Here is a 15,168-nt window from a genome sequence, read left to right on the forward strand (position 1 = left end):
ATTTCGATTATCTATTTCAACATTATTATTCTTGCATTATATATAAATACAATATAACGATTGTAATATATCAACTGTTTGTTTTTGAAACTTTTAATGATCTGAATTCAGTTATATACTTTAAACACATAAATTCCAATGTAAGCAAGGTTTAAAAAAATCTAGTTACCCATCTATGTTAATACTTTACTCTTCTATCAACTCAATTTCTTTACCCATATCATTAGAATACGAATTTTCTTTCTTTTTTTTTTTTTAACTATATTTCAATTATCACTAAAATACACATTCAATCTGTTAATAGAGCATATAAATTTCTTGTACTATGAACTATTATTTCCAACATTTGAGCTAATTTTATGCTGAATGTATTTTTAACCAGCAATGATTATTTTTATATTGAAGTTTTCTAAGATAATTTTTATTAAACAGTTTTCATATACTTACTAAATAAATAATAATATTTACCATTTATCGTGAACTCCACTTTACTACGACACGCCTTAATATGTTATTTTTGTAAAGTTTGTTCTTTTCCAACCATATTAGGTCACATTTCGTTCCATCAAATTATCATTCTCTTGAACATTTAAAAAAAGCTTAATTCTTTGTTTTCTCTTTTACATCTTTAGCAATTTCCATAATTTTCTCTTTTCTTATTACTTTCAGTTCCTCATGTCCTTCCCGATTTCTATATAAATGATTATGGGCTCAATATACAACAGAATGTATTACATTATTATCTGTTTTATAATTCTGTACTCCTTTTATTTTGCATTCCGTTTCTGTAAAGGAAATTAGATTTTTTTCCCTCTGTTTTAAGACTTCGGATTTTTCTATTAATTTGAACAGTTTACATCATACATGTATATACGGATAAGGAAGACGATTTGCTACAGAATATTTTCAATTTTTAGCTGAGCTGACAATTATTTTCGAGGTAGATGACTATTGTTCACACGTACCATATATACAAAACATCATTTTTTCTTTAAAGTTTTTTTTCTACGTACATGAAGTATTAGTCCAGTTGATATCCACTGTCGGTAGAAAAAAATTTTTTTTTTTTACTTGTTTATTCTTTTGGTAGTCATTCCAAGCGCAGAATGAAGAGGTAAATATCGCTTATCACACTCGGAAGTAAGCCATAGATTTTCTAAATACATTCAGTTTATTTTTGGTCTGGAGAAAAATAGCCTTGTACACAACAAAAGTAGTCTTCATTGTAATAATTCTTCTGTCTGTAACCTGAGCATGGGTTCACCAATGAAAAAAAATGAAGTTTCTGTTTCCGTTTGTATTCATTCAGAAAATATCAAAAGACCTAATCTCCTTCCGAAATTTTCTACCTTCATTTTGTGTAGCAAAGTAGTAGTTCCACTTACTCCCTTATAACAATTTATGTTAAGAGCATAAACCAAAACAGCTTCCACCGTATAAGATGTGGTAGTTGGCAAGAATTATTTTCTATAGATCAAAGATGACATACTAAAAAAGGACTCTTCAGTTTAATTATTTATTTTTCAAATTACGAATTCTATTACACTTAAGAAAGGAGGACGATTTCAAATTAGAACATACTATTTCAATGCGAAAAAACTGTTGCATGGAAGCAAAACGGTTCTATATCACAGTTTCGACATAATAATAGTAAGAGCTTGAGCACATACCAATTTGTATTAGAAATTATTATTTTTAAATACTTTTTTCATTAGTTACAAGCTAATATTGTAATGTAAGTGCCAAATTAGTCACTCGCTTTCCGATGAGTCAAACAAACCTGAAGTGGTATTGCGGGCAGAGGCGGTTGTGTCCAAATAGGAGGAGGCGGAACATTTGGAACAGAAACCGATACTCCATTTACTCCGACAGCAGTACAGGCCTTAGAAAAATAAAAATAAACAACTGTTTACAAATAATTTGGCTCGTCAAAGAAAAAAAGCACAGAAAAAGAATCAATCGCTCAGAGCAAGGAGATGAAGAATGAATGATGATAGGTAACCTACCAATAAAGTATGACTATTTCATTACCTCGTCGCTAATGATGTTTGGAAAATTGGTTTTCGTTCATTTTTCCTTCCTTAAAATAAACATCTATAGTTCAATTTTTATTTGGATTTTTTAAAATGTCTTCTTAAAATGAAATGAATTCATTCCACGTTTGTTCGTTGTTACTTGCTAATTAATATATTTACGAAGTTGATTTACATCATACGTGTATTCATATCAATGCGTGTTTCATGCTTCGTTCCTTTAAGATAAACAAATTTCAAGAAACGCACATTTTTTCATCATTAATCGGTACAAATGATCTTCACCTCCTACAATCAGCGACTGTTTTTCCTGTACATTTTTACGCTTTATTTGTTTTATTTTTCACTCACAGAAACTTATCCTATAAGCCCTTCTCCTAAAGTTTTATGTATACGAACGAATTACACAAACTTCCTAACATATCCCTACATATGAATAGTGGCACCTTCTTCGATGATAAAGAATATAAAAAGAAGCACGCCTGGTTATTGTTATAACACAAACATCCATTTGATGGGGCTACATGGCACATTTAGGAGTAACGTAAAGAAGAATTACTAACAAGACACACAACTTTCTTACAAGGACAACTTTTGAAAACTGTTCGTTATGCAACAGTACACAGACGATCAGGAAGCTTTTAGTCACTTACAAGACATGCAAGGCAAAGTTAGTTTACTGGGCAAAGGTACAGTAACAAAAGCATCAGGTACTTCATAACTACAGGATGACACCAAACTGGCATTTGAATAAGAATGATTTATTATAAAATGAATTAAAATCATATTGGCTCATTACAATCATACACTCAACATTTTGAATGAAATTTTATAAAAGGTAGTCCATCGTGAAATCTAAAATTAAAACGATCGATATCAACAAAATACCTAAGGCAGAAATTGTACCCACTTATTTTCTTTACCGTCACTAACGATTACTACGAGGAGTTTAAAGACGGCACATGAAAGAAAATTCTCCATTACATTACGTAATTTTTTCGTGATCTATATGTAAACGAAATGCAACAACGAAAATACAAAATTACATTTCAGTAATCCCATGCATAACCCACAATTCGTGAACTTTCTAGTCCAAGTATGGTTAACAAATAAAGCGTATTCTAAAATATAACGTTGCGAAACCAGTCCCACCTGCAATTTTCCAGTTCAAACAGAAAATTCCCAATCCTCGTTTGTGATTCGATGCTGTGAATCTGAATCAAATCACAAGAAACGAGAACTGACACTTTCTGCTGGAGTTCCGAAATGAAGTGATAACAGGTCCTGAGGTATTCTACATACTTAAAAAGTTAGTTTGAGATACGCAATATGAGAAGTAGTCATAATCCGATTTATTTCAATACATTTCAAACACCTTGTGAGCTTTTTCAACAAGTAGTAACTCATTGGCAGATGCCAGTTTTTTTTTTTTTTTTTTTTTTTTTTTTTTTTTTTTTTTTTTTTTTTTTTTGAGTTTATCATATTATTGGCGCATCTAACATTAAAATGCTTGGAAGTTTATTAAAGAGGCTACGGAGATATACAGAGTTCGCCAGAAAAATGTACACACTGGTTAAGGAAAAAATCATATTTCTTAATTACATTTAATTATTGATCAAACTTGTGTTACAAACCTTCAAGTAAGCATATGATTACATTAGATGTTCAAAATGTTGGCCGTTGGCGCCCAACACCTAATAGAACGACGAACAGTCGCTGCAGCTACAATGGTCAATGTATGAATGGAGACCATTGCACATGCCTCTGTAATCTTCTGGCGAAGGTTCTCGTGTGTAAACTTGTCAACAATGCGTTTGATTGTTAGCGGGTTGGTGGTTCAGTACCAAACTCTCCTCTCTACTGACGCTGTACTTCGATGGCATTCCCAAACCTGATAAAACACTTCAAAACGTACTTAACGCTGCTCGAACATCAAGCATACTCCTGCCATTTTCTTATCTCACTAACTCTGCTGACAGTACCGACATCTGTTGACCGAAAAACCGTACTACACATACTTAAATTTCAGAACAATTCTCAATACTAGTATTCTGATACAGGATGACAAAGAGTGTATACGTTTTTCTGGCGGACTCTGTATAGGAACCTAGACAGTAAACCACAAAAGACACGACATGACACGGATACAATTCTACAAAGAAAATGTGGACGCAGAAGAAGTGAAATCTTTCAGTTTAACATCCCACGATTATGCTCTTAAGGCTAAGGGGGACGATGATTAATGCAAACGAATAATGATGGAAGAATGAGAAAGTGGGAGGAAAGGGAAGTACCCCCAAAAAACCCACGGACACGAATTGTCCATCACATATTTGGCCGGAGATCGAACCAGGGACTCCTCGAATCAGAGGTAAGCGCTCTACCACTGAGCCACCGTGCCCCTATGGAAAAAGAAGAATTAGACATAATATTATAACAGAGGAAATCATATAGGAAAGTGAAATCATTGGAAATTCATAGATGGCACAGCAATGATTAAAAAAATAACAGCGGAAAAATTTCGAAGATAACATATAAATTGTACTGAGAGCTTGAAAGCACAATCGAGATGTCGAAATAATTAAAACGAAATAGAAGATTTCGGATTTATTGATACGAGTTTGAGAAAAAATCCATACGAAATACAAGAAATGGAAAGGCAGCTTTAATATGAATATACATCTTTGTGAGTTAGTAACACTGAAGATTCGCCCACTGCGACTGTCTTTTATTACCAATGTGTTACGTGTGTAGTATGTGGTTCTCATTTTCAAAAAAGGCAAACTGTGTGTCCTCTTCTCGACCACAACTGGAGTACCATATCTAAAAATATCATTATTTAACAGAAGCAACAGTTCAAGGTGATGACAACATACAGAACTCTGATATCGGCAGAAAAAAGGAAATAGCTGACAGAAATGAAACATAGTAAAAGGGACTTAGCACAACTGACTACAGCACTTCACCAGAATTTGGAACCACCTGTTTCCACAATCTCAGTCCGACAGGAGCTGGATAACCTCAATAAACTCGGGCAGAGATAGTAAACAGGATCACGCCTAGAAGTTTCAATTTCGTCCGCTAGATGTTGTATGCTGCTATCTAACGGCTAGATGTACAATTTCTACCATCTTTGTTTCAGTAGTACAAAATGAGATATGGATAGCCACATTACTCGTCAAGATGTTAACAGATTGATTCCATTAACGAAAATTGCCGAGATATTCGCTCTAGCTATCGGTTGCGAAAGACAGAATTCAAGAATTTGCTTTCGTTCAAGGGTTATCGTGTGGAGTAACGGATGGACGTACTAACATTACCATCCTGTAAGGCCCATTAGCGTGATTCTAATAACAATGGTCAATTTGTGACTTCGAAGATTCTTATTACTGACAACGGGTAGCGCGAAGATGACGGTGCTAAAAATATACGTGGATAGTCGGTAACCGGACAATACCGACGGTTCATGTATGTTTCGTCCACAAAGTCATCTTCCTCCTAGTTTCCATTAACAGGCAGAGTTTATGTATCGTGGATGTCCAAAGAAGCGTATCCTCCGAACTGTCTACTTCCTATTGCTAAATATGGCGACGGCTCTCTAGTAGTGTGACCTGCAATTTCATTGTATTTTATTGGTCATATCACTATTCTCAAAGGATGAGTTACTATAGAAATTTCAGGCCACAAGATGCATGCTACAATACAAATGTCATTACCGACGACGACGCAATCTTCCAGCACGATAGTGCACCAACACACGCAAGCAGACCTATTTAATTGTTTTTCGAGGGACATTAGGATGAACTTCAACACTTCCCCTTGCCCTGCTCAATCCCCAACGTAAACATTACTAAACATCTGCAGTTAGTTTAGTGCAGTGAGCCCAGCGCTGATTTTCTCCTCCGAAGACAGGTCCATTTTGCGTACGTCACTGATCATGAGTTGCTCTGTGAGCTTAAACGAGGTTTTAGTTCCGGTAATTGTAACATGCACAATTCTCTTGCTTCTCTATTCCATTCTGTGCTGTTCTTTTTTCTCTTTTCTGATTCTCTCTTTATGAATTGTATTTACTTGATTCTGTCTACATCAGTTGTATCTCCTATCACATTAAAGGTTTCTTTCAAAGTTTGTAGTGGCAGAATAAAGAACGATTTCTCTCTCTCTTGAAACTGCCCAAACAGATTTCCATAAGTGACAATACTTTGTTAAAGAAAGATTCGTAATTAGGAAAGCATATTATTAGTTCATGTAACAGGGTGCAGTCTGATTTAAATCAAGATTAAAATCATTTGATTATTTAAATAAAAATCGTTGATTTACATCAAATTTCGAAATAAATTAATTTAAAGTGAAACTAAGTAAAATTCCATTTCTGTTCTGTTATTGCAATTATTGTAGATACAATCAATACAATGAGACTCAAATACAGGGTGATTCTTTATAGAGTTTACAACTTCAATCAGTTATAATTCTTTATTGGAACCACATACATATTTGGTTTATATGTCATTATACTGCAAAACGCTTCACGTTTGACTCACGTAGTGAGTAGATACGGAGTTGACCACAGGCGGCGCCACCGGTCAGTCGTTGAAAATGAAGACTTTTACTGGTGCGGAAAGAGCTAAATGCATGTTTTGGTTTGAAGAAACGAAGTCAGCAAGGAGTGTAAAGCGTAAGTTTCGCACACAATACGGCAAGAAACCACTCAGCAGACCAACAATGAACAATTTGTTGAAACAGGTTGTTCTGTGAAAATGAAATGAAAATGAAATTTTTGAGTTTTACGTCCCACGGTTATGCCGGTTAGGCTAAAGGAGACGGTGATGATGAGTAATGAATGGAATGGTGGAATGAAGAAAGTGGGAGGAAACGGGAGAAAACCCACGCACATGGTGTTTGTCCACCACAAAGTTCACTTGGCGGGAGCACGGTTTGAACCCAAGACCCAAGCACCAGAGGTGAACGCTCTACCATTGAGCCACCGCGGCACAGGTTGTTCTGTGCAACGCACAAAGGCTCCAGGGCGCTCACCCGTGAATGATGATGTGGTGGAAGCAGTTAGGGAGAGTTTTGTCCCCAGTCCTCGAAAATCTACACGACGTGCATCGTACGAAACTGGTATCCCTCAGACCACTGTTCTGCGTAGACGTTTGTGCATGAAGCCATACAAACTGTCCTTGGTTCAGGCACTGAGTGAAGCGGATAAACATACCCGACATGAATTCTGTTACCATGTTGGATCGCATTAGTGGTAATGAGTCATTCTTGAACAATACGGTATTAAGTGACGACTCAACCTTTCACATTTCCAGCCGAGTCAACACACACAATTGTCGTATTTGGAGCACGGAAAATCCACATGCGCACGTAGAGCTGGTTTGTGACAGCCCGAAAGTAAACGTGTTTTGCACTGTTTGCAGAGCAAAGGTGTATCGACCAATCTTCTTTGCTGAGAGCACCATCACTGGCATCGTCTATCTCGATGTGCTCCAGAACTTCCTTGTTCCACAGTTAGATGAAGATGACCACGATAGCTGCTTATGGTGGCAACAAGATGGCGCCCCGCCGCACTACCTGAAAGACGTAAGGGAATTTCTTGATCATCGTTTCCCAGATAAGTGGATAGGTTGTGGTGGACCAATTGCCTGGCTGCCACAGTCTCTAGATCGCACGCCACTTGCCTTCTTTTTGTGGGGCTTTGTGAAAGATAAGGTGTGCATCCCTCCCCTACCTGATAATGTTAATGAGCTAAAACATCGCATCACAACACCCACCGAGGATGACCGCAGGTGCACATATTGAGCCATAATGGATTTGTCACAAAATACTTGAAGTGTTTTGCAGTATAATGACATATAAACCAAGTTTGTATGTGGTTCCAATAAAGAATTATAACTAATTGCAGTTGTAAACCCTATAAAGAATCACCTTGTATATGTACAGCACAGTATGAAAGCGAGTGTTTTGTGCAGACGATTAGGGAAAATTCCGTTTTGAACGGTTAACCGGGCAATTCTGCTTTCTTCTCTTCGTAAAACAGGGTTTGTATATCTATGTTACCGGGGAAACCACCATCGACATTTAAGACGAAAATTCTTTTGTGTCCGCGTCTGTTTGTTAGTTCCTAGATAATAGGGGCGTATTTTAGAGGAATCCGACCCCCTGTCCGAATTTTTTTTTTTTTCTTTTTCGGTTTTATAACTAGGCAAATACGTATTTTATATGTATTTCGAGCCGCAAGCTAGTTCTGGATGATCGATTTTTTAAATATTTTTTTTAATTTTTTTTAATATGTCCCTGCCAAATATCAATAACTTTCATGAACAAAACAATACTATGTTGATAAACGTTGCTGTACTTTTTCCTTAATGCTTAAGAAACATTGTTTGGGATTGAAACAGATTACGACTGGGGATTAATTCAAAATTGAACCCCAATACTTCCACTTAAATTGCATATTTAACATTTAATTCTAATTCCTAATGTTGCTCTTTAATTAGCGACTTCTATTATACTAGGAGAAAGATTTAAATAAAAAAAATCAACAAAAATTATTTTTAAAAAATCACGATTTTTTCTATCCTGCCTGTAATATATTTATAAATACTGGCTTCTTAATACTCGGCTTTCCAATGACTATAGAAGAAGCTTATACTATCTATATAATGAGCTTATTTTTATTTGTTTTCTAGACTACTATGTATTTTTCTTCTTGTTTTGACAACTGTGATTTGATTTTTAAAAATTGTCATCATCATAATGGTTAGGCTTCAGCACAGACATATGATTATCATTGTTCTCTTGTAAAAACATGAATACAATAAGCGAATTTCATTTGCTGACTTCTAGTACTATACATTTCAAAAAAAAAAAAAAAAAAAAAAAAAAAAAATGTAGTGTGAAAGATTCTTGTTCACTGTAACCCCTGCCGCATTGCTCGAATATTGTAATGACCAAAGTTTCAAGCTTCTAGGATAGGAGAAAGCAGACTTAAGATTCGCCCCGTTACTTCGTGCTGCAGAATCTAATCGTTGTAAGCTCGTTGGAACGTAACAGAAATTACTCTGTAATGGATTCTTTTCTCGTTTTTGAACAGTTTAATGAATTTTATAAATGAGGGCTCGGATTAAATTGAGTTATTGATGGAATGTGTTGTGATCGAACGACAGAAAAGTATGTAGGTAGTTTAATTTCAGAAATGTGCTCGCAGATAGCAAGGGAAGCTTGTTTGGTGTGTGCATTCCATTGAATTGCATGGGTATAATAAACCTTCGTTTCAGTTTACTCGAAAGTTAGAAAATGTGACATACCATAATGTTCGTCCGAGCCGCTTAAATATAAAATACAAAAGTATGTTACTTAAACTATATATGAGAACAACAGAAAGCAACATTCTTCACTTTGCTACTACTACTGCTAATAATTTTATTTCACAAATTTCGGTCGCTGCGCATCACTGTAACACTAACATAAATGGCCATTGTGTTTATCACGTTAGTAGAACTGCCTCTCACACTGTTTAACCCTAGCAGATATATGGAGCCATGACTACTACGATGACGTCATTCAGCAGTTGGTACCAAAGACAACAAGTGGTCTAGAGACACTGACAATATGTCGGACGATATGTTTAAAGTATAGAAGTTACTGTAATAATATAATTATGGTGAGTACCAGCAAATTCCCTTTTTTTATCATTGCGAGTACTAGCAAATTTCCCTTTAAAAAATGATTACACACAATAAAAGGGCACACTCCAAATGCTTCATCACAAGAGAGGGAAAAAAGTATAGAGAAAAAATTAAAGAACAAGAAAATAGTTGTGAAGTCAATAGGTAGGCGCAATGTATGAATGGAAGGTCCACTACTATATTCAGCATATATATTGCAATATCCCCTATTTGTAAACATCAACATGTGCTTCCGTACGGGAATCGTAAAGCAGCCGAAAGAAGTCACCTACAAAGAAGTACAAAGAAAGACACGGAGAGCCACAAAAGACACCTACAACCTTTTTACTGCTCCGCTTTTAAAAGACGGCTATAAAAGAGCATGTCAAGACCAAGAAAACATCAGTTTCAGATAATCATTTTTACCCCTCTCTTTGCGCTGCTCTGGGTAGGAAAGATTCCTTAACCTTACCTCCGTGCTGCTCTGGACAAAAGGTTCTTATTCTATCTCTGCGCTGCACTGAGCAGGAGCTTCCTTTTGTTTCCGCGCTGCACTGGGCAGGAAACACCAATTCACCTCTGCGCTGCACTGAGCAAGAGGTTCTTTTTGTCTCCGCTCTGCACTACACTGAGCAACAGGTTCTTTTTGTCTCCGAGCTGCACTGGGCAGGAGACACCAATCCACCTCTGCGCTGAACTGAGCAACAGGTTCTTTTTGTCTCCGCGCTGCACTGGGCAGGAGACACCAATCCAACTCTGCGCTGCACTGAGCAAGAGGTTCTTTTTGTCTCTGTGCTGCACTGGGCAGGAGATCATCAACCAACCTCCGCGCTCCTACGGGCAAGAGGTTCTTTTCATCTTAGCGCTGCACTGGGCAGGAGACACCATCCTACCTCCGCGCTGCTACGGACAGGAGGTTCCTAACCGTCAACCTCAAAGACCTCTGTATAAAACAACTTGTATAAAACTTGTGTCATAAAAAATGAGTTAAAAAATAACCCGTGTACAGTATCTACTATAGATTACAATATGTACAAAATTGAGTTAATTAACAATAGGAAGGGAAAGGAAGAAAGAAATGTTGCGACGTCGATTGAATTTTGTAGAGACAATCGTGGGGATAAGAAATCGATCCAGAAAAATACAGACCCGTTAGCCTACTATCATATAGCAGGAAACTGTATCTCGAATGTAAAACAGACGGATGTCGGAAGAACGAATGTGAAAGTTTGAGTGAAAAAGTCGGGGTAAGGGCTCAGGAGATATTGGCTTAATAAGAGTAATACATGAAAGTTTTATGGAAAAAACGAAAAAAGTGCGTAACGTGTTTACTGATCAAGAAAAGCTCTTAACCGGGTGAACTACGTAATTTAGACGGGATTCCTAAAGAAGTTTGATATAACAGAAGGATTGGAGAATAATCAAAAATGTTTATATGAATGAATAAGCAAGTTTCCAAGGGGCAAAATGACAACGAGATAGTGTAACCGAACGGAGACGTCCAACCGAGATACTGCGTCTTCATTCAATATATTTAAAATAAATAGTGACGAAGTTGTTTACACAAAGAAGACTAAATTTTGGCACAGAAGCATGGTGGATCAGTTGTAGAGTGCTCACCTCTGGTGCGAGGGGCCCCTGATTCGATTTCAGGCCATGTGACTTTCTGATGAGAGACATTTTGTCTGTGGGCTTTCTTCGAGTACTCCCGTTTCCTCCCAACTTTTCATTCCACCAATTATTTTATTAACACTTACTTTCATCAATCATTCGTCTCCTTGGCCTAAAGGGCACAACCGTGGGGTGTTGAATTAGAAATTTAATTTTATTTGTGTTTCAGTGGAAGGTAAAAAGGTTACGTATCTATCAGTACGGTTTGTAGATGATGCGGTTCTCGCTGTAAAACCTGAACTGTCAGAATAACATCAGATATCATTTTATGCGCATGATATAGGAGACATGTCCCCTGAGACATACACTATCGCTCAAAAGTTTTCAAACACTCCGGATTTTTATAAATATCTACTGTGATCCTATTTTGGCACGAGAACTTTACCACCTTGCATCAGATTTACTCCTGCCTAAAGCATAGAGTTTGATGACAGTTGAATCGAGGTCTGAGAGGTACTGCAGATGATATGTCAACTTCTTAATTCTTAAAATTGAAACCAAAAAAGACAATTTGATATAGATATTGCATAGTATAAACAAAAGTGTGGAAAGATTATCTGTTTTGATCGGAAAGTATAGACACAGAGGGTCAATGTAGTGACAAAAATCTGAAAGGGAAAGTAACTTTCCAAATTTTGCAGTTCTTTATAGCTTGTTGATACGCTAACATTTAAAACACCAAAAATACCATAATTTGAAAAATGTTTACGATGGTTTCGTACTCTCCATTGTTCCTCGTTAAAATACTAACGACGAGCATTACACATACGCTTCCACTGAGCGACAATTGAGCAGAGAACGATATATATTGACCGTCCTAAACATTTTTCAAAGCATGGTGTTTTCAGGTTTTTTAAAGCCAGCATATCTATAAGGTAACTGCAAAATTTGGAAAACTACTTTCTCTTTCTGATTTCTGTCACTGCATTGACCTTCTATGTCTATACTTTCCAATAAAACTAATATCATGCCTCACCTTCCACACTCTTGTTTTATACTGTGCAATATCTATATCAAATTGTCTTTTTTGGTTTCAATTTTAATAATAATACTTTGACATATCATCTGTAGTACCTCTCAGATCTCGATTCAACTGTCGTCAAATTTGATGCTATCGGCAGGAGTACCTGTGATGCAGAGCGGTAAAGTTCTCGTGCCAAAATAATAGAATTACAGTAGTTGCTTACAGAAACCCGGGGTGTTCGAAAACTTTTGAGCGATAGTGTACAAGTACGTATTTTTCATCCATGAATATCGAGCTTACAAGGCCTTCAGCGCCACACATATAATACAAGAGAAATAACTTGAAAAACTATTAATGGATAAATTTACAATTTAAATTTCAACAATCCATTAAGTGAACCATTTTTAATGATGTCCCTTCATCAACCATATGAATCAAGAAGAGATGAACAACACCACAAAAGAAATAGAAGTTAAGCAAGTATTTCCAGAATCTACATACTGAACAACGGAAAAACCTCGCAAAAGAGCAGATGGGACTAATACAGAAGCGATTCAAAATTGGTAGAGCCTAACTCAGAACGGTTCACTTCACCAACCTGTTGAGTCGACGTTACAGATCCTGACTGACTCCACTGTTGTGCTACCGCATTCCCTGATGAAACCGTAACATTTGAAACTGCTGCTCCTGATGTCACCTATGAAAATTTACGTATCATTGGGATAGTACAAAATATAAGAAAAACAAACTTTACAAACTGGAATGAGAGATTTTTAGTCAAATCATATAATATCACAAATTACCGAAGTTATAGACATGCTCTGTTACAACTGGTATTTTAATAGTACTATGTTGCTCCGTTTCACTTAAGTGTCTTTGTGCTATGATGGATTACTATTATTATTATTTTGATTCAATCCATAAAATTCTCTTTTTCACTATTCCCAGGTAACCTTCTTCTCTTTCTGGAATTCTGATATTTAACTCTGGTTTCAATTACATTTTTTAAATGCTTAAGTTGGCTTTTTAAACAAAATCTGGCTTTACTATTGCTCCCAGCACTGGAGCATCTAATCATTAACAACTTCCAATTTTCTTGCATCTGCGATAATATGGTATCAATTAGGTGCTTAAATTTTGTTTTAGCTCCCAACACTCAAGCCATTACTCTGTGAATTGCCACTTTCTTGAACACATGTTTCGTCTTTATTTGTCTGCGTATATCAAACGACAAACTACACAGTCTCAGTAATAGGTATCCATTATCCAACCGTGTTCCATATTTTAAATTGAAGTGTATGAACTGCTGCAGCAATTTTGTCACTAAAAATATATTAGAGGACTGGGTTATAATTGTAGACATTGCTCACTGTTCTTGCCCACCTTTGGAACATTAACAAAATTAGCAAGTTACGATTCTTTCTGCATCGTTTTTTCTTCTTTTTCTTTTCAATCATTATGCTTCTTTGGTTAGTTTAGCGTTCTATACCCTTTAAAGCTGATGGATACTGCATCACCATCGAGAATCGAAATCCGAACTAACCACAGGAGTAATTAAGCATTTTGGTATTATTATTTTATTTATTTAAGACAGCACTGCTTACTTTCATTCATTTACTAAATATTTATGAAATACGAACATTTGCTTATATTTATCAAAAAAAGGAAGTGAAGGCTATTTTGAACTGTTGTTACTGCATGTAACCGCCTCCACAAGCTCCTGAGTATAATCCACAAATCAATCTTACATCCACAATTCAATTCTGTATTTGCATTTGAATCACAGAATAAGAAGATATACATTATATAATGAAAAATGATACGTATGTTTTTTCTTGATGCTAACTGTCAGTTCTATTTCTTCCCTCTCTTATAACTGCAGCGATTATGATTTCTCTCTTTTTCTTTTTCTTTTTTTAATAGCGTGTAGTATCTTTCAGTGTCCGCAAATTAATGCTGGAGAAAAATGCTCAATGTAGGAAACAAAATATTTTACAGGTATTATTATAATTAATTTGTTATTATTATTATTAAGTATTCTGTCTATTGGTAAGTCCTGGGTCTAATAATATTTCTTTAAAATTTAATTTAATTTAAGGTTTGAGCCTCGAAATATTTCTTCTACATTTTTCAATCTTAGCTTCCCAACATTTTTCTCTACATTTCAAATTTACTTGAAAGAAAAATTGACGAGATATTACACATAGTTCACCTGGAAAACGATTTTGATACATTAAACCACTTGTTCGTCATATACAAATTTTCGATTTGATAGATAAATTAGTAACGCAAAAGAATCAAGTACATATTTTGCTATGTTTTCTGCTTCTGTACTCACGGACTCTTTACTTACAGGCATTTCTTGGCCTGTTACACGTTTTAGTTCCTTGTATACCATATGTACACTGAAACGAACAGCACACTCAAGTTATATATATATATATATATATATATATATATATATATATATATATAAAGTTTTCAGAAAAATAATGTTGAATAATGATATGTAGCTTACCTTTTCATTCCAAATTAATATATTTGCTGCTGTAGGTAAAAATAATTTTAAATATTTAATCATGAATGTCACGATACCTGGACATTTGGAAATTCTGATTTTAGAATCATTCTTTTTAAGTCTCCTTATTTGTACACACACATGTGCCTTGCTAGAGAATTATGAACTAAAAAAAATGACATAACATCCCAATACCACGAAAACACAACTATGCGAAAGGAGTTAACCAACATTAACAGAAAATTTAAAAAGAAATGTAACAAATATCAATCAACATCCAAACAAAAATTAAACGATTACCACTTAAAA

General features: G+C 35.6%; 1 protein-coding gene across 13 annotated transcripts in view; it reads right to left on the bottom strand.

Moving 5' to 3' along the window:
• LOC145686704 (uncharacterized) overlaps positions 1 to 15,168 on the bottom strand; it is a 101,827-nt gene that overhangs the window by 40,060 nt on the left and 46,599 nt on the right. For 4 of the 13 annotated variants that reach the window (XM_081760260.1, XM_081760257.1, XM_081760264.1 and 1 more), the window contains 2 exons: positions 12,940 to 13,038; positions 1,781 to 1,882 (listed from right to left, as the gene is read on the bottom strand). The exons of 4 other annotated variants lie outside the window; for them this stretch is intronic. In XM_081760260.1, coding sequence (XP_081616386.1) covers positions 1,781 to 1,882; positions 12,940 to 13,038 — 201 coding nt within the window. The remainder of the gene's footprint in view (positions 1 to 1,780; positions 1,883 to 12,939; positions 13,039 to 15,168) is intronic. 5 more of the 13 variants (XM_081760263.1, XM_081760259.1, XM_081760268.1 and 2 more) reach the window with 2 other exon arrangements.

This window comes from Thermobia domestica, chromosome 5, assembly GCF_964235325.1.
Source record: "Thermobia domestica chromosome 5, izTheDome1.hap1.1, whole genome shotgun sequence".
NCBI classification, from domain to species: domain Eukaryota; kingdom Metazoa; phylum Arthropoda; class Insecta; order Zygentoma; family Lepismatidae; genus Thermobia; species Thermobia domestica.